Source organism: Euphorbia lathyris, chromosome 4 (assembly GCF_963576675.1).
Source record: "Euphorbia lathyris chromosome 4, ddEupLath1.1, whole genome shotgun sequence".
Classification (NCBI taxonomy): Eukaryota; Viridiplantae; Streptophyta; class Magnoliopsida; order Malpighiales; family Euphorbiaceae; genus Euphorbia; species Euphorbia lathyris.
This window is the reverse complement of record NC_088913.1, coordinates 79,967,635-79,988,090: the sequence shown is the minus strand read 5'-3', so window position 1 is coordinate 79,988,090 and position 20,456 is coordinate 79,967,635. Positions and strand designations below refer to the sequence as shown.

At 33.9% G+C, this 20,456-nt stretch overlaps 1 protein-coding gene across 1 annotated transcript; it reads right to left on the bottom strand.

The window, feature by feature from the left end:
- Positions 1-16,997: 16,997 nt before the first annotated feature.
- LOC136226439 (putative serine/threonine-protein kinase-like protein CCR3) lies at positions 16,998-19,826 on the bottom strand. The gene has a single exon (XM_066014919.1). The coding sequence runs from the start codon at positions 19,659-19,661 to the stop codon at positions 17,208-17,210; it is 2,454 nt and encodes an 817-aa protein (XP_065870991.1). The 5' UTR covers positions 19,662-19,826; the 3' UTR covers positions 16,998-17,207.
- Positions 19,827-20,456: the final 630 nt, after the last annotated feature.

The following is a 20,456-nucleotide window of genomic DNA, read 5'->3' as shown; positions in this document are numbered from 1 at the left end:
TATATTCCTAAGAAGATCAACTTATCATGTAAACCAGTAGCAGTGTCTCTCAAATAAAGAGAAAAAAATCAAAACAAAAACCAAATTCCGGTTGATAGCTAAAAAGATCAACAAATGTCGTTTCCAGTCTAACTTCTTCATACGGAGTCCGATTAAGGCGATTCAAAAACCACTGGAAACGTAAGACAAAAATAAAGAACTTTCATTTAGGATTATATGACAGATTCGACCTCTATCTGGTCGAAAAATGCATCATAAGATACAGATACGAATCTGATTCTCCCGCAGCACCTATATAGACAATTCTATATTATCTCTAGCTCAAAGTTATAATTTATCCATATCTCATATATATATGGTTGTATGCTAACTACTAAACTCTCAGATATCAACTTCAAGTCATACTTAATATCATGTACGTAACCCATATCAACAAATATCAAATAATTTTGCTAATTTTCATACACCCAATATTTTACTAACCATCAAAACTCATTTCTACCCCTCATTAGCTAGTTACTCAATCCTCGAAAAATTCCAAATTATTTCTTAGCTTTCACCAAATATCCATATTCCTTAATTACTATCGATTATTTCTTAGCTATCACCAAATATTCATATTCCTCATTTACTGTCAATTATTTCTTAGCTATCACCAAATATTCATATTCCTCAATTACTATCAACCTTAGGTCTGAAGAATTTAACCTAGAGCTCTGATACCAAACTGTCACACCCGACCCTAGACGACCTCAATCGACATCGGGCGTGAAATAGAAAGATCATAATCAATACTTAGGAGTCTCCAATTTATCCAAATACCATAATACCATATTTATTTATTTATTTTGGTCTTCCTCTTTATATATATTCTAAAATACTACATATTCCTACTGCATTAGTCATTCGAGAACCTCAATATATTTACCAACTCCATTATATTACAATTGAAATACTAAAATTCTAATGGTACTTCTAACAATAAGCAACAACTTCCAATCCTCGCCTAATCGGTCGGTAACCTTCTCTATACCTTGTAATTTCTCACCTAAAAACATTAAAACATTTAAAAATGTGAGACAGAAATCTCAGTAAGAAACTATCAGCTATAAAAACCAACTTTACTTAACATAGCTACATATATACATTGATAAAAAAGATTTAATCAAAACCTTATAAAATATACTCAAAACTTAAGTTCATATAACTTTATATATATAATGCATCTTATAAAAAACGAATCAAAACAAATAAACGTTTCATCAAACCAATTCATAATCAAATAAATGTTTTATCAAACCAACTTGTAATCAAATAAGTATTTTATCAAACCAACTCGTATTCAATCAAACGTAAAACCTTATATCAAAATCAATCATAACCGAAAACATAATCCAAATGAACTTAAAATATTGTATCCATCCTCGAGTTTCTCCCCTTAAGTATCAATTCATAACCACATATATAGTCGAGACATCTCTTAACATTGTATATCCCATATGGTCTTACCTGACACTTCACTACCATACCCGATAGGTCTTCAGACTGTGTACACATGCCATGTCCCTCACTGAACATGGTCTTCAAATATAAAACCACCGATCCGGATAACTCTCGATTGATATAAAATCATAAAATCATAATGTGCTCAAATTTCCTTTCACAATCAAATTCCAAACTATTTCATAACCATAAATCATTTGGCTTCAATTAGCTCTTTTGTAAAAGTAACCACAGTTATTCAAAATATCAATCCTTAATCAATAAAAATTCCAAAGTTAATCAATCAAATCAAGCCTTAAATCAACATAATCAAGTAAAATCTGAAATTCACATAGAAGCATAGTCAATAGCTTCATTTGAACCATAATTTCACAATAAAAAGCAAGGTCATGAAAAACCAAATTTTACAAAATTCCTGCATAACCCTAAAATATCAATTTCTGAAAATTCTTTGATTATATATATATATATATATATACATAAAACTCAAAATATAGTTGATAGTTACTTACCTTGACTACTAATTGAGGAAAATACACCCGATCGATTCGCCTCTAAATTCTGTCTCAGACGTTTTCCCTTCAAATACTTCCGAAACTCAAAAACTCTTCGACTATGACTTAGATTTATGTATAAGGATGCTATGTTTCAAATTTCGAGTGGTTCGGACGGTCGAAACTCCATAAATCAAAGAAACCGGTTCAGAGAAAACTGATGAATGAGAAAGGATTAGAAAAAGAAAAGAAATGAAAAATAAAAGAAATGATGATGATGATCACCGCTTACGCTTTGAGATAGATATCTCAAATATAGAAAATATCAGGTTTGATTCTCCATCTTTCTATAATCTTTTAAAAATTATCCTAACTTTTAATTTACACATAAAACCATCAAATTAACTTCAAACTTTTCCTATAGCACCAAATTAATATCACACACCTAATAATTATAATATATACTAATATCAAGATATAAATTCTAGAAATTTAGACACGTACGTGACAGTTACATTCACTAACAGTGATTAGTTAAACACTTATCTTCACCTTCTTTAAAAACACATTATACGTTGAAAACCAAGATAAAAATTCAATATTTGGACCAAAAAAACCAAACTAAATTTTTTAAAAAAATTAGAATGATTCATATTTTATAAAAATAATTAAACTATTATTTTTTTAAGTAATAATAGTTTAATTATTTTTGAAGTAAATGTATTTTTTTGGCATAGAAAATAATTAAACTGTTATTTAGCCCTGTTTGTTTGGGGGAAAATATTCTGCAGGAAAATATTTTTCCAATTTTCCAGTGTTTGTTTGGGCAGGAAAATAAGTCAAAGGAAAAAAGTGGTAAGTCAATGGAAAAGGGAAAAACCGAAAAACTAAATGTGAAAACACGAAAAGAAAGAAAACGTGAAAAATGGAAAAACCGAAAAACTAAATGTGAAAACACGAAAAAATGAAAAAAAAATGAAAAAAAAAACACAATAACGTTAATAACTCAAGAAAACGTACAAAAAATGTCAAAAATGTGAAAAAACGTTTTTCGTATTTTTAACATTAATTTTTTGGCTTAATAGGCATCTAGCCCCCTAAACTTGTAACTTTTTTTCACCTGGCCCCCTCAACTTAGGGGACAACCTCTCAACCCCATAAACTCTCCAAAAACATCACATACAACCCCTTAAACTTGTAATTTTTTTCACCTGGCCCCCTTAACTTAGGGGACAACCTCTCAACCTCTTCAACTCTTTAAAAACATCACATACAACCCCTTACACCCTTATATCCAGTCAAAATATTGACGCGTGTAGAAAACGCGCTTGACTGTTGACCACACCAATGCCACGTGTCCTTTTTTTCTTAAATTTTTCCATGTAAATCCAGTAAATTACCTCATAATTTGGGCATCCGTAGAGTCTTCTTCCTTGATTTGCCGGTTTCCACGAAACCTTAAGTGCAACATATTCACCACAAAAACATGATTCATGAGTACCCACCATGAAATCGATTTCAAGAACAACACAAGTCCTAACCTAATTGAAAAACAAAAAAGAATTATCTCAGAAGAAGAAAGAGGCAAACCAGAAGAAGAAGAAGAAGAAGAAGAAGAAGAATGAGAAAAATAAAAAGAAGAAGGTAGATGAGGAATAAAGGAGATGAATACTTATTGTTGAACTTGAATAGGAGACTGATCGGAGACAGAAAAGAGGTGAATCGAAGGAATCGGAAAAGAGGAAGGAAGGATTTTTGAGGAGAAGAACGTTAGGGATTTAAGAAGAAAGGAGATTTTTTTACCGTTTAAGTTTCTAAAGCCAACCTTCACGCGCTTTCTAATGAGTGCAATCCCAACTTATTCCATATCAGAACCACGTAGGCGTTAAGGGGCTATATGTGATGTTTTTAGAGAGTTGAAGGGGTTGAGAGGTTGTCCCCTAAGTTGAGGGGGTCAGGTGAAAAAAAGTTGCAAGTTTAAGGGGTTGTATGTGATGTTTTTGGAGAGTTAAGGGGGTTGAGAGGTTGTCCCCTAAGTTTAGGGGGCTGGGTATCTATTAAGCCTAATTTTTTTTCTCACATTTTCGTGTTTTTCCACTTTTTTCCATGTTTTTAATATTTTTTTACTTTTCGTGATTTTCGTATTTTTTCACTTTTCGTGTTTCTAACAAATTTTCACATTTTTTTTGTGTGTGTGTGTGTTTTTTACGTTTTTAGTGGTTGAAAAATATTGTCCAGTGTAGTAGCCAAATACCGAAAAATATTTTCCAGTGTTGTTGCCAAACATTGGAAAATATTTTATTTTCCTGCACAATATTTTCCCTGCATAAAATTTTCCAAAACACAATATTTTTCCCCAAACAAACGAGGCCTTAGATAAAAAGAAATATAATTTTTTCAACAAATAATTTAGGATACAGTCAATATCAAACTTGTCTTAAAAAAAATACCAAATTTGTCTATTGTCACTTTCTGCAACCCCTGGCGGTGGAGAAATTATTAAAAGCATCTGATGGAGGACATCTCGTATATATTTTGACATGTATGATATGGACTCACATAAATTATAAGAGGTTATACTATTTTAATTATTAAATAAGGTTACAATACATATGTCCAAATATGAATCGAAAATCTTTCGAATGACATGAAAGACCAGATATTTAATATATGAACACGTCGGGGTGGCCGTAGTAGTTGCTGCAGTGCAGGTGGTTGACTTGGTCGGATTGTTTCAAATATTTATTCTGTTCTTTTCTTAATTAGTTTTCTTTTCTTTTACTTGAGTAAAACGTCTAAAATACCTTAATACAAGACAATTTTATATTGAATTTCAGTCAATGTCGTATACCATCATATATTTCCCGGCGGCCGAAACTACTCGTGACCATGTTGGTTTCCGCGGTCGGAGGGGCCCGGGCCCCTGTCTCCGCCCCTGACTATCCCTGTTATTTATGGGTTGGCTCTTCGTTTCCAAAAATTTAATATTCAAGATGGTTAATTAACTTATTGATTTTTTATTTAATTACAAAATTTAATTTGATTAATATATGATAGATGATAAATGTCTCTAACTTTATTCAAAACAACACAAACTTATTTTTATAATCGAAATCTAGCTTAGTTTTAGATGTTTTACAGTGATAGGTAAGAATTGGTTCTGGAACACTCATATGATCATATGTTTGACACCCCAAGCCAATCTTGTATTTGTAGAAAACTAAATATTCATTGTAAAAGGCATAACATTCATTTAGCTCCCTAAATTAAAGTTTTAAAGTCAATTACGACCCTATATTGTTAAAATCATCAAATAGGTCCATGAACTAAAACAAAACCATCAATTTAGTCCCCCATTTAAACAAAAATCACCAATTGAGTCCTAATCGAAAATCATTCAATTGAACAGTTTCAGATCATCTTTTCCAAACCTATTTTAAGTCCTCACAAAGATCATTATAATCCATATCAAATAGTTTCTGATTTTATGATAGGATGAGGATTTTAATTCGGGGATCTAATTGGTGATTTTGACCGTTAAGATCTTCTTCATCTCAAATCAAAATTAAGTTTCAAAAATATTTAATTTAATAAGCAATTAAGTAACCCCACAAAAAAAATTGATTTACTGTTATAAATCTGAATTGGCAGAAAGTCAAATCAGAGAAAGGATCAAAAAGAGCAATTAATAGAAAAGAAATAAATATATTGGTTATTAAATAATAAATATAGATGTACAATAATTTATTAAATTCAAACAAATTACCAAACATGTATCAAAATAAATACATTCTTAATATGGTATAGTCTTTATTAAGCTACCCAAAATTAAATGTGTACATATTCTTAAAACATGCCTCCAAAAATAAATGTGAAAGAAAAAAAAGAAAGTGGTGGTGGTGGTGGGGCTAAAGGTGGAGGTGGAGGTGGAGGTGGAGGTGGTGGTGGTGGTTCACCGGCCACCACCAATGATACCCACAATTTCTGCCTCTAAAAAAAATACATACATAATACCATTTAATCTCCGGATTTGACACTTTGAAGACTGTGAAATTTTATACGATAAAATGATATTTTATGATTTCCGATGTTACTAAAAAAAAAAAGAATACTTTTAATAATAATATTAAGGCCTAATACTCTTCCAGCCCCCTTAATTTGTTCAAATTAGTCATTTTACCCCTTTAGCTTATCGAATGTCCTCTTTACCCTCTTAACTCCATAAAAATGGTATTTTTCACCTTCTCAACTTGTCCATTTATCCCCCAACTCATAAAATATCCTATTCACCCCCTTAACTCCATAAAAATGGTATTTCTCACCTCTCCACAACTCATAGAATATCCTATTTATTCCCTTAACTCCATAAAAGTGGTATTTCTCACCCCCTTACAATCCGTCATCGAGACCTAAATTGATACATTTTTTAAACATTAAACCTATACTGGTGTTATTTTGTACGTGAAACTTAAATTGATACTTTCCGAAAATCATGGACCTATTTTGATACTTTATCCCTATATATAATGTCTTTAACTTGTTTATATTAATGTTCTTTTATAAAAAAAAAAATATTCATGTTATTTGTATCTTTTATTCATTCTTTCTCTTTTTTACTTTTTTTTTTGCTAGTTAAATTTTGATTATGTAATTATTATAATAAACAAATGAAGGATCAATATAATTATCAAATTAAAAAAAATAAACAGTTGATATTAAAAATATATATATTCAAATTCATTTGAATAAATGTTATTAATTTTGCACTATAAAGGGGTAAAAATGTCACTTTTATGGAGTTAAGAGGGTAAATACGATTATAAGGAGTGAGAAATACCACTTTTATGAAGTTAAGGGAGTAAATAGGACATTCGATGAGTTGAGGAGGAATAAAATGACTAATTTGGACAAGTTAAGGGGGTGGGAAATACCATTTCTATAGAGTTAAGGGGGTAAATAGGACATTCGATGAGTTAGAAGGGTAAAATGACCAATTTGAATAAGTTGATGAGGTTGGAAGAATATTAAACCTAATATTAAATCCAACAATATTTTCTTTCAATTACTTTTCTTTATTTATTTTAGTATTTTATCTTTTTATTTTTACACATAATTTATATCACTTCAGACTGTTAATTTCACTGTTTTTAACTTATTTATGATCATATTAATAACTTTTAACTAAAATAAAAATTGATAATAATTTATTTCAAAAAAAAAATTGATAATAATTTTTTTACTAAAGGGAGCAAAACCTTATTCTTTAAATAATAATATTGTATAAATAGGAAAAACATCAAACTTAAATAAATATAATCAACTTTTCTGGTTAAAAATAAACTTTTCATGAACGCTCCAAAACGCAATTGCTTTCATTAAAAAGGTTAAAAGCTTCAAAATTCACTTGTTTCTATTAAAAAAAAGTTAAAAATTATTGTTTTATAAACTCAATCAAAAATATATGCTTTACGTGTTTTGGAAAGAAATGCTTAATATTATTCTGAAAGATTGAAACAAACACTTTTTAATTTATCACGTTAAATGTTAAACGTTTAATTGTATCATATAAAATTATTACTTCTACAGAAACATAAAATTGTTTTTATTAGCAACATAAACTATTTTTTTCTTTATTATTCTAAAAAGAATAAAGTAATAAATAAATAAATAAATAACATTAAATTCCAGTAAATGCATAGTTTAATTGCAGGAATTAACTGTATTCCACACATTAATTGTTATATAGTACCATTGTGGTATTAAATTTAGAGGCACCGCAATATGATTTGAAATTATTTATTTATTTATGGAAATCCAAATAAATGCTTCGAAAGAGATTTTATTATTTTATTTTAATTCAATTTTGGCCACATAATTTAATGTCCTATTACTTTTCAAATTGAATTTTCAAAGTCAATTTCATATGCTAAAGCTTTACTATTTCTTCACTAGTGTGAACCTTATTATTGTGTTTTTTCAATTGTCTAACCTCATTTTTAACGAGTAATTAAGTTCTATTTTAATATAATTAGGCAGTTTGTGCATTTTGAAATACTGTTTTTCTTCATTGATTAAGCCCTCTCCGCCTTTCAATTGGACACATTGAGATCTTAATCAATTATACTTATATACGTTAAACGTCTGATAATCAGACATATTGGATTTTAACATGAAACTCGGTTAACAAAGCGGTATTCATAGCATATTGAAAGATTTGGGAGAACCTTGAAGCAGGCTTCACACGACGTATGAGAACAGCAACACGTCATGTGAGCAATTACAACATCCAGAAAACAGAGGAAGAATGTCACACGACGTGTGACCCCAGCCACATGGCATGTAAGAATTTGGGGAAGTTTCTATTTTTGTTGGATTATTTCACACGGCGTGTCACTATAACAACATGTTGAGTGGAATATTCAAATAGCATCTCTAATTCTGCTCGAACTTTAGCCCACACTGCGTGTCTCTAAAGCCACACGTCTGTTAGATTACTTCACCAGCAAACTATGTGGATCCTTCCATCCCTATGCATAAGATATTTTACTGTTTTTCCATTCTGTATTTACTGTCTTGCCACATAAATTAATTTCTACTTTGTCGTTAAGTTATTTACACATATTTTACCATATTGTTTAGATGTTCTTAGTATTACACAGTGAGCATTAGGTCTTTCCTAAGCTAGGGTTATGGAGGTGTATAAGCCTCATGTTTTGTAAAGGAAGACAACTTTTGATAATCAAATACATTTTCTTCTCCATTAGAGGCTAAGGTCCATACTTTAATAGATTATTTTCTTTTAGTTATCTAGAAAAGAGTATTATCTTTGTTGGTTTATTATCAAAACCTTTAATATCGTTATGATCTGCATTAGTTGATCTCAAAGTCGATCGTTTTCCTAACACGAGACTTCTTTCAACATCGTCCAACCGAGAATCCCACAAGAAACAATGGAAGAAGTGGATACAAAGATATATGATTTGAGAGTTGAGTTAAGAAAGCAACAATGGGTGTTTGAAGAGTATGTGAGAGCAACCATCGAAAGAATGAGGATAGATATCCAAAACACCATCCAACAAACTTTGGGAGGTCACCATAGATGAAATGAGGAAATCTCGATTTTATGAAAGAGATGAGATACAGGTAAATGAAGAGAAGGTTTGGGCTCTCCGAGGCCGGCCAACACCTTAAAATGTGGGGGAAATCCAAAATTTTCATGGGTTAACAATATTCTACTAAAGGTTCATCCGGAACTTCAGCTCCATTGTGGCACCCTTACCAAGTGCTTGAAAAAAGAAAGAGGTTTCAAATGGGAAGAGGAGTGCTTTGCACTATTAAGGAGAAACTGAGCATGGAACTAGTGCTTGACAAATGCACCTCTCTAGTATACTACAAGAGAATTGGGATCCAACTCCTTTTGGGAAGGAGAGAATGATAAGGGCATCAATGTGAAAGACCTGTGAGAACTTTGAAGCAGGCTCACACAACGTGTGAGAATAGCAACATATCATGTGAGCAATTTCAACATATAGAAAATAGAGGAAAGAAGGCCACACAGTGTGTGACCGCAGATACACGGTGCGTGCAAATTTAGGGCAGTTTATGTTTCTATTGGATTATCTCACATGACATGTCACTGTTACAACACGTCGTGTGAAATATTCAAGTGTTTATAATCAAATACATTTTATTCTCTGTTGGAGGCTAAGGTTCACACTTTTTAAAGTTATTTCCTTCTAAATTAGCTTTATTGGCTTACCATCAAACCTTTCAATATCGTTACGATCAGTATCAATATGCAATTAAATATTTAACATTTCGAAGATATTAATTACTCACCATTTTATCATTAACAAATTAAGCCATGAACTTTAAGGATGTCTCGTTAGCCTCTGAAGCTTATTTAAAAATGACATATTGACTTCGTGAACTTATTTAAATTAGCATATTGGTCCTTTGAATTGATTAAAATGATCTATTAACTCATGGAGTTGGTTAAAATGGTATATTGGCCCTCTAAACTTGCTTAAATTGATATTTTGGCTCATTGAATGGGTTAAAATGATATATTAATATCTGAACTTGTTTATAATGATGCACGTTTTAGATTCTCAAAATCTATCATTGTTTTGCCCCATAAACTTAAAGGGGTTAGTGAAATATTTTAAGCAAATTCACCGTGCTAATAAGACACTTTTAAAGTTTAGGGGTAATCCTGGCCAAATTTAAGAAGCCTAATGTATTAAGTTTAAGGTTAATTACAAATAACTACCATGTGATTTGGCCGATTTGTAAACCTTTACTTGTGGGTTTTCTTTTCAAACGCAACCATTTGGTTTGCAAAATTTTGCATTTTAGTTAACTTTGTCAGAATTGAATCGATAACAACTTCGAAATGGAAATTTCAAGAGTTAAATGATATTTTAAGCAACTTTAATTCTTCAAATTTTTAGGTTTGAGGTCATTTAGGTGGTGTTTTTTATGAAAGAGAAAGATAATGTTTAGAGAGAGAAAACTCCAAAAAAATATGGTTCCATAGTAAATATGATACCAAACAAGTTTAATTCTTGAAAATTTTCATTTTGAGGTCTTTATCGGTCAAATTTGGCTAAGTAAAAAAAACATGTAAGATTTTGCAACCATAGGGTTGTGTTTATAAAAAAAAATACCACAGGTATCACATCGCAAATCGGCCAAATCACATGGTAGTTATTTGTAATTGACCCTTAAGTTATGGGTGTTGTTAAACCCAGCCCCATTTTCCCACCCCTAGCCCCGTGAAAGGATGAAATTACCCTTTCATAGGTTTTGGGGTGGAAAAATCTATTTTTTTTTCTCTCTCGATGTAAGGGCGTACGGATATCACGCCTCACCTCATGGTGGGGCGTGTGAAGATCACGCCTTCCCGTGTGGCCGGGCGTGATAGCCACGTCCGACCACTCGGTGAGGCGTAGGACTATCACGCCCGACCACACGGGAAGGCGTGATCTTCACACGTCCGTGTATCGAGAGAGCAAAAAAATACTAAATTATACTCAATTATACTAGATTATAATAAAAAATACTAAATTATACTAAAAATACTAAATTATACTAGATTATAATAAAAAATACTAAATTATACTAAAAATACTAAATTGTACTAAAAAATACTAAATTATACTAAATTATACTAAAAAATACTAAATTATACTAAATTATACTCAATTATACTCAATTATACTAGATTATAATAAAAAATACTAAATTATACTAAAAATACTAAATTGTACTAAAAAATACTAAATTATACTAAAAAATACTTATACCCGCAAAACGACCTCCTACGCGCTGGGTCGGCTGCTCATCGCTCTCCTCAACCTCGCGATCATGTGCAACAGCGGACTGTCGCACTGCCCGGGCTGCCATATCCAGGTAGTCCTGAAAAGAATCGCTATCGGGCTCTCTGTCATCAAAATCAGTCGCCCCCTCTGATCCATGAATATCGGCCTGATCCGCAATCGGTCCCCTCCTCAACTGCTCCATCGCAGCCCCTCTCAGCCTACGACTAGATACATCTACACCACGCAATCTCGTTTGGCGTGGTGTATCATCCTCGTCGTCCATATCTAGACGACGAACAGATGACGGGATGGATTTTCCACCCCTAGTAGGCCGCTCCGTCTACGTAAAAAAGTTATACTAAATTAATAAAATTGTAAATATACCATAATTATAAATTATAATAAATTATACTAAAGTTTTAATCAATTTATACTAAATTTATAAAATTACCCTAAATTAATAAAATTGTAAAAATCATGCTAATACTATACTAAAATTACTAAAATTTTAAATAATATAAATTTTTATTAAAAATCCATGTGGGCGTAAGGGAATCACGCCCTAATCACTGGTAGGGCGTATGAGTATCACGCCCTACCAATGGTTCGGGCGTGATAGTACCACGCCCTCCCAGCGGTTCGGACGTATAAGTATCACGCCCTACCGTTGGTGAGGGCATATGGCTATCACGCCCTCACCATTGTGAGGGCGTGATGCTCCTACGCTCGAACCGCAGGTCGGGCGTGATACTCATATGCCCGACCTGCGATTCCGGCGAATTCAAAACAAACAACACAGATTCGTTACGAGCTTGAATTCAACGAAATAAAGCTGTGAATCTTACCACTTTATCTTTTCCTTTACGTCTTCTGTCGCCATCCATGATTCGGCTCAATGTGTTGTCCGGATTTGAGCAAAAAACGTTTAGGGTTCTTGAGAGGTTTTGGATTTTTTGAAATTTAGTGCAAAGGGTAGTTCGGTCAATTCTAGGGGCTAGAGGTGGGAATTAGTGGCTAGGTTTAGTAACCCACTAAGTTATATATATATATATATATTAAATATAAGAATTAAGCAATATATTTCTTTATAAATTAGGGACTAAGTTATTATTTACCATTTTATCATTATACAGTAAAACCTCTATATAGGAATATACTTGGGACCGGGCTATTTGTATAACAATTGGGAGGTTATTACTAAATAGAGTTTGGTCAACATATAAAATTTTAAATTTTTATCATAGGCATGCATGGTTTATGTATAATGTATAACAATAGAACAAATTAAATATTTAGAATTTCAATTTAGAGTTTAGGTTTTCAAAATATAGATAATTAGAAGATTTTTATAGAAAAAATGTAAACAAATTAGGATTATAAAAAATACTTATGATCCTCTCAAATTCAAGAATAAAAAAAATGTAAACACCAACGAGAATATTAAATATTTATAATTTCAAGTTGTAGTTTGTGTTTCTAACTCATAGATAATTTCAATAGTTTTTTTTATATTTTATAATTTAGTTTGAATTTAGTTTATAATATATATAATTATTACTGATTGATGTGTGTAATGCCCCTCCGTCGGCTGATCTCCTTTCCTGGAAAATTGCTGATGTGGTGGACTCGGAGGGAGACTGGATCTGGTCAAAGTTCGACTCTTTCTTTAGTCTGAAGACCCTTCTTAACATTAGAGGAGTGAAGATTAGCAATCAAGAGGAGGATAAGGATAGACATTGTTGGGCCTTGACGAATAATGGTACTTATTCTTGTAAATCGGCCTATGAAGCTTTTACCTCTAATAGGGCTGATCCTCCCTTGGAGATTTGGAAGTCCATATGGTCCCTCAAGATCCCTTACCGTATCAGGAGCTTCCTGTGGCTGGGTATCAAAGACAGGCTCCTTACGAATGCGGATAGGCACAGAAGGCACTTGACTGAGTCTAGTGCCTGTAGTAGATGCAGAGGCAATGTGGAAACCTTGTGCCATGCCTTGAGGGATTGCCCAAATAGTAAGAAGATCTGGGAAGGGATCCTCCCTCATCACATCCTCCCTTCCTTCATGGCCTTTTCTGAAGGGGACTGGTTCTCTCAAGGAGCCAAGGGGAACTTGCTGGCCAACATGGAGCACGGTGCCATCCTCTTTGCTATTACTTGTCACCAAATCTAGAAGTGGAGGAATGAAGAATTATTTGCGGGTAAGTCTGTCCTTATTCCTGATTTACTGTTTTTCTTCTCAAAGAAGCTCTCTGTTATTACTAAGGGCTTGATTGGATGAAGGGTAGGGAAGGGTTAATAAAGGAATGGTAGAGAAGGGTAAGGAAAGGTAGAGAAAGGTAAGGAAATGGAAGGAAGGGGAAGGAAGGGTAATTTCTAACCCTTCCAAACCCACCAAATTGGAGGGTTCAAAATTGGATGCAATTTGTTAAAAAAAACCCTTCAAAACCCCTCCAAACCCTTACCCTCCTAAGTTTTTTATGTTCCAAACATGGGTTTGTAGAAACCCTTACTAACCATTCCTCCTCCCAAACAAGGGTTTCTATCAACCCTTACTAACCCCTCTAAACCCTCTATCCAATCAAACCCTAAAAGCTTTGAAAGAGGTTCCCTTGTTCGTCCCTCCCCGGATAAAGAGATCCTGCTAGTTGGCTGGATTAAGCCTAGAGAAGGGTTTGCTAAGTTGAATACTGATGGCTCCTGCCTTAGCAATGGCAGAATTGCTGCTGGAGGAGTTCTTCGGGATGTTGGTGGCAATTGGATGGCGGGGTTTACCCATAACTTGGGGACGGGCTCCTCCTTTTCTGCGGAGCTCTGGGTATCTTGTCAGGTATTAAACTCGCCATTCGCATGGGTGTTAAAAAGCTCTCGGTGGAATCTGATAATCTGGAGGCTATTAACAGGATTTCAGATAGCCAGGCTGTTTGTCTGAAGAGCCACAATCTCATCAAAGCTATTTTGAGGCTTCGTCCTGTCTTTGAGTATCTTAATTTCTCCCATATTTTTAGGGAGCAAAACCGCGTGGCGGATCGCTTAGCAGCTGATGGGCATGGGAGAATGTTAGGTGTTTCTACCCTCTCTGTTCCTCCTTCTTTTCTTTTGCCTTCTCTCCTAGAGGATAGGATTGGGGTCAGCCTTCCAAGACTGATCCCGGTGTAGGTTTTTGTTGGTTTTATTTTTTTCCTTTCCTTTCTTACTAAAAAAAATTACTATATAGAGGCCGGTCTTGATCACATGCACCTTAATGAGCATGTAGAATTTGCTCATTCACCGTTAGATCTAGGCTTATTAGAATCCTAAGGTGGAGATTCAAAGCATCGTGAGGCTTAGATTTAATAAGTCTATATCTAACGGTGAATGAGCAAATTCACTTGCTCATTAAGGTGCATGTGAAAATTCCTGTATAGAGGCATAGTTTCTAAAGGTGTGACTTGAAAAGTGTATAACAAATAACGTTTGGGAGGTTATTCTTATTTATAACTGGCCCAAGTTGGGATCGAGTTTTTTTATAACAAAATAGAGGTTATTCCTGTATAGAAGTTTTACTGTATGTCTTAATTATAATTTATAAATGTTTTTTATAAATCAATAAATATTTAAAATATAAAAAAAAACATATAGTAAAAAGGTAAGTATCAATTAGCATGATGTTATTGGGTCAGTCAATCAAACAACAAAATTAACTTTCCAATGGAAAAAAAAATGAAATAAATATAAAACTTTAATTCATTTTTTATTATTTTTATAAAAAAAATCTTCCTTTTTTCTTTTTCACTTTCCAAGACATAAAATTTGAGATTTTCTGTTAAAAAAAATCATATCATTAAAAAGTGAACTTTATGTTCTGTCCTTCCCATCAAAGTCACCAAATGTTCTCTATTTTGTCAATAACATTCCCATCAAGTCAATGGACATTTTCATCAAAAATATATTTATATAAATACCTAAAAAAAGTTTATAAATAGTTAAAATATATAAAACTTATCCACTTCAGAAAAATGAAATTAAATCCATAAAAAAGGCAATCTGTATAGTACACCCCGTTAATAATGTACGGATAAGAGTTACCTGTACAATAAACGTGTCATTCTTTATTTAATTAAATCAGATCAAATCAATAAAAGGAAAAACACGTGTACACGAACTAATAACATGAATGCGAATAAACGTGTATGTTCAACGTACAACTATTTTACTTAATTTGACTTATTTCAAATTACAAGTTTTAAGGGAAAAAAATTATCCAAAAAAGGTTAACGTTTTCATTTTATACTTTTGAATTTTAATAAATTTTATCATTATCTTAATATTTTTTATATTTTTTTTACTTTTTTTTTTTTTTGAAGAGAAGAGCCAACTTTATACCTTTAATTTTTTTTAGAATACACTTACAAGTAAATGCTTAACCCCGGCCTTGTTCTGTCTCGTCCCAATTTTTATATAAAAAAAAAAAAAATAGCTTAACTACTAGAATTTTTTTTTTCTGGTCAATAAATTCTCAAACCAAAATTACAAATATCAATTTTTTTGCAATGAAATTTCACGAATCAGTACAAATTTTTTTTTTTTTTTAAATCACAAGTAGTATCTCTAAGCATATGGGTAAATTACAACAGTGGCTACTAAATTTTACCCATTTTTATAGTTACTGAACCCCAATTCTTAACGGTATGATAACCGTTAACGACCTCAAAATAAAAAATATTTAAAAGTTAAAGTTGTTCAAAATGATGAAACCACATTTTGTAGCTTTCTCTCTCTAAAAACTCACACACTCTTTCTTAACCAAACAATACATGAATAACCTCAAAACAAAAAATTTCAAGAATTAAAGCTCCTTAGAATATCATTAACTCTTCAAATTTTTTATTTTGAGACATTGAATGTGATGAGGGCATCTTATCCTTGGACGCGGGGCGTGAATCCGGAGCCAAGAGAAAGGAGGAAACCACGTGGGAAAAGGAGTCTCTTAGGCATTCCATGCGGGGCGTGTTGTCCAGCACACGCGGCGTGGATCAAACCTTCAAAGAGAACCAGTTCCAGGAGCTCATGTACGCGGGGCGTGCCTCCTCATACGCGGGGCGTGTCTCCTCAGGCGCGGGGCGTGTTTCAGCTGAAGAATACTTCCTCCCCAAGTTCTTCATACTTGGGACCACTCCCTATTTACAACTCTATCACTCCTTATTTACAAGCATGTCACCCCTTTACCATTAACCCTACTTTACCCTTTATATTTGTATTGTAATTAGTAGATAGTTTACCCTTTTTGTAATTTGGCAATTAGGTTTTTGAGATGCTATAAATTCATCTCTTTCTCTTTGTAATAGAAGAACTTTTATGAAATACAATTTATCATCTTCTTCATTATGAAGTTTGTTAAGGTTTTATCCTTCAACAATGGGGGATTTCATATTCCTATGGATTTAGTCCATGAATTAGGATCCACTCATTCTAGTTTAGCTAGATAAGTTGTTAGCCTTTGTGAGTTTACGGTTTAAAACTCTCAGTGGATTCCGCGCTGCATCAGAATGACCACTGATATTAAAAAGTGTAAAGTTCAGTAGCCACAATGGCCATAGATGTAATTTACCCCTAAACATATTCATTGACATCATTTTTTTTTTTTACATGTATATAATAAATAAATAAAAAACATATTTCTTAGGTACTTGAGCAAAAGATAAAGAACATCCTTCATGTAATCATTCTCATTGCTGTCAGTACTCATAAAATCCTACATTACAGCTCAAATGTTAGATGAAATTAATTAATTAATTAAAATCCAAGAAAAATAAATAAAATATGGGAAAGAAAATTCCTAATTTTTTTTTTTTTTTACATGAATCCCAAAAATGTATAGCATAAAAAAATGATAAAAATAGAATATTTTTTCATTCTGATACAAGTGAAATTGTACCACTTGAAATGCTTCCATGGCTTCCATGACAGAGACTTAAAGCTCTTTCCAAATTAGCAACAATGTCACTCATAGTTGGCCTATCTTTCCCTTCTAAATTCACACAATGTAATGCTGTATATGCTACCAATTCCACTGCTTCTGCTTCATTCAGCTCCGCCGCACCGACCCGAGGATCCAAAAACTTCCCCAATTCCCCTGCTAATATCTTTGGCACTGCATAATCTACTATGCTTGTTGGGGTACTTCCATTCTCACTATCCTTAAAGATTGCCCTTTTCCCTGTCAAAAGTTCTAACAAAACAACCCCTAAACCATACACATCACTCTTTGCTGTTAGCACATTCAACCCGTAGTATTCCGGATCAATGTATCCTACTGTTCCCGCTGCTTTCATCGGCCTGTAATCCCTATCCGCCTCCGGCCCCAACAAGGACAATCCGAAGTCTGATACCCTCGCTGTCCAATTCGCGTCCAGCAGGATGTTTGATGACTTGATGTCTCGGTGTATTATAGGAGGGACCGCGTAACTATGGAGATATTCTATCCCTCTTGCTGCGTCTAACGCGATCTTGATCCGCATTTTCCATGAATTCACCACGCTGCTGGTCTTTCCTGTGTTGTTCTTGTCATGTAGATGGTCGTATAAGGCTCCGTTTTTCATGAACTCGTAGACTAGGAGACGCTCGTCGCCGTCCTCGCAGTAACCAACGAGGCGGACGAGGTGTTTGTGGTGGAGTCTTGAGAGGAATGCTAGTTCTGAATCGAATGCGCTCTCTTTTTCTTGGAATTTCTTTGTTTTCTGGCCTGTTTCGCCTCGCTTGATGGCTACTTCGCGTCCGTCGAGTAGTTTCGCTCTGTAGACTATGCCGAAACTGCCTGCGCCTATCTTGTTTTCTAATGCGAAGTTGTTTGTTGCTGCTGCGAGTTCTGATAGACTGAATTCTTCAGCTCTGTCGGCGTGTTTCGAGGATGTTCCGCTCCTTTGACGCCTCATTGCTCGTGAACTCTGCCGCCGGATTGTCGATGATCTCGAGAGGATTAGTCCACTGTTGTTTGATGTTGTTCCACCGTTAGAACCGGCTCTGGTAATTGTGGGTTGAACTGAGTTATGGACTTTCTTTTTACCAAAACAAACACCAGTCCATAGGCAGTAAATTACTGTGCAAATTCCGGCTAATCCGCCTACTGATCCGATAATGCAAAACACTAATAACCCAGTTGTTAATTCCTTTGAGGGAGACCGGGGCTGCGCCTCCGCGGCCTCCGGCGGTGGTGCAGCCGGTGGTAAAAGCATAGAAAGATTGAAACTTGGAGGATTACAAACATGCCCTAAACCAGAACATAAACTCTGAGAATCAGGATAAACCCCAAATTCACAAACAGATTGAACACATGAACCAGGAAGAACTTTATCAGAAAATGGAACAATTTGAACACCGGAATCATCCAAATTAGGCCAACCAGATCCCCAACAAATCACTGAAAAATTAATAGTTGTTAATCCACAAGTAAAATTAGAACCTGAAACAATTGATTCAAATGAAACCCCCAAAATTCCATTAACACCATATCCACCTCCTCCTCCTCCGCCGCCGCTGCCTCCCCAGCAAACAACTGATCCATTAACCCTAATTGCGCAGCTGTGATTAGCTCCGAGGCTCAATTGAGGTGTATACATCAATGCAGCGGAATTCATCGGAATATCTAACTGACCGGAAAAGTTTTCCCCTTTGCAAACAAGAAACCCAGTTGAATTCATCCCACAAACATGAGACCCACCGGCTACAATACTAAACATTAACATATCCCCAAATTGGGATTCAATTTCCGCCGCTAATGGGTTCCTCCCCCAACATCGAATTCGACTGTTATTCATCAAAATCCCACAAGAAAAACCATACCCAGATGAAATTGAGATAAACCGATCACTTCCCACCGGCGATTGGGTACTGTTATTATATTCGCCTCTCCAACATTTCACAGAACCGCCGCCTCCGGTGCCATTTTCATTAGCGGTATCGTTTAAAGTTCCGCAGACTTGATCCCCTCCAACGGCGATGTTCTGTAATAGAACAGTTGTATTGTAGTAGACTCTTTGCGGGGTATAGATAGCCGGAGAATTGCTCTGATTGACTGTATTCCAGCAAAGGAAAGCGTAGCCGCCGGACCGGATACCGCAGAAGAAGCTATCGCCGCCGGAAATTGAGGAGAATGAGATATTGGGGAGAACGTTTACAATCTGACCGCCTTTGAAACACATGATGCTCTGCTTGGACTGCGCCGCCACGACGCCGCAGACGGTGGGGGAATCGGAAGTGACGGCGAGTGTGGAACCGGAGCCGAAAGCATGAGTCTTTAATGGGAGTATAAGAAACAGAGCAAGGAATGAAAGAGTGATGGAGGGAGAAGAGGGTAATTTCGTCATCTAATAAAGAGAGAGACGACGGCGGAGGGAATGGTGGTGGTGGGGGTGGTCAGTTCCGGCCGGCTGCTTCATTGGTGTAGAGAGAGAAATGAAGTCAAGCTTAAGACTTTAGAGAGAGAGAGAGAACAGTAGGAGAGAGAAAAAAGGAAGTGTGGGATTCGTAGGTTTCAGGTTTAATAAGGACTGTTAAAATTGTTAGGTGGTGTTTGGGACTTTATCTAAAAGAAGGAAATTGTTTCTTTTGCCAATTTCTTTTTCTTTTTCTTTTATTTTAAAATATAAAAAAAATTAATGTAGATGAAATTAGATGTATTTACCATTTGTAGAAATTTGATTAGTAAAAAATTTAATGTAGATAAAATTAGATGTATTTACCATTTGTATAGAGATTTGATTAGTAAAAATTTCTAACATGGTGTTTGATAAAAAAAAACGGTTTTAAATTGCTAATTTTTAAAAAAGAGCAAAGTACAAAAAATAATAATTGTGGTTTATTTTATTTATAAATAAAGATATGCGATATGTTTTTTTAAATTATACAATTAAGTTCTCAAATAACATTTTTATTTTTTTATTAAATTACATTTTATATATGGATAAAATGCAGATTTCAAAATCAAATTGCATATGTGCAAATTGAACATAAATATCAATTTAGTTTATAAATTGTCAAATTAGTAAAAAACGTGAAATGTCAATGATATGAATTATGGTTTCGATTTAAGGAATTGTATTTTTTTGGAGTGTGTGTTTTATCGATATGTAAGAATAATTTTTTTAAGGTAAACATGATAT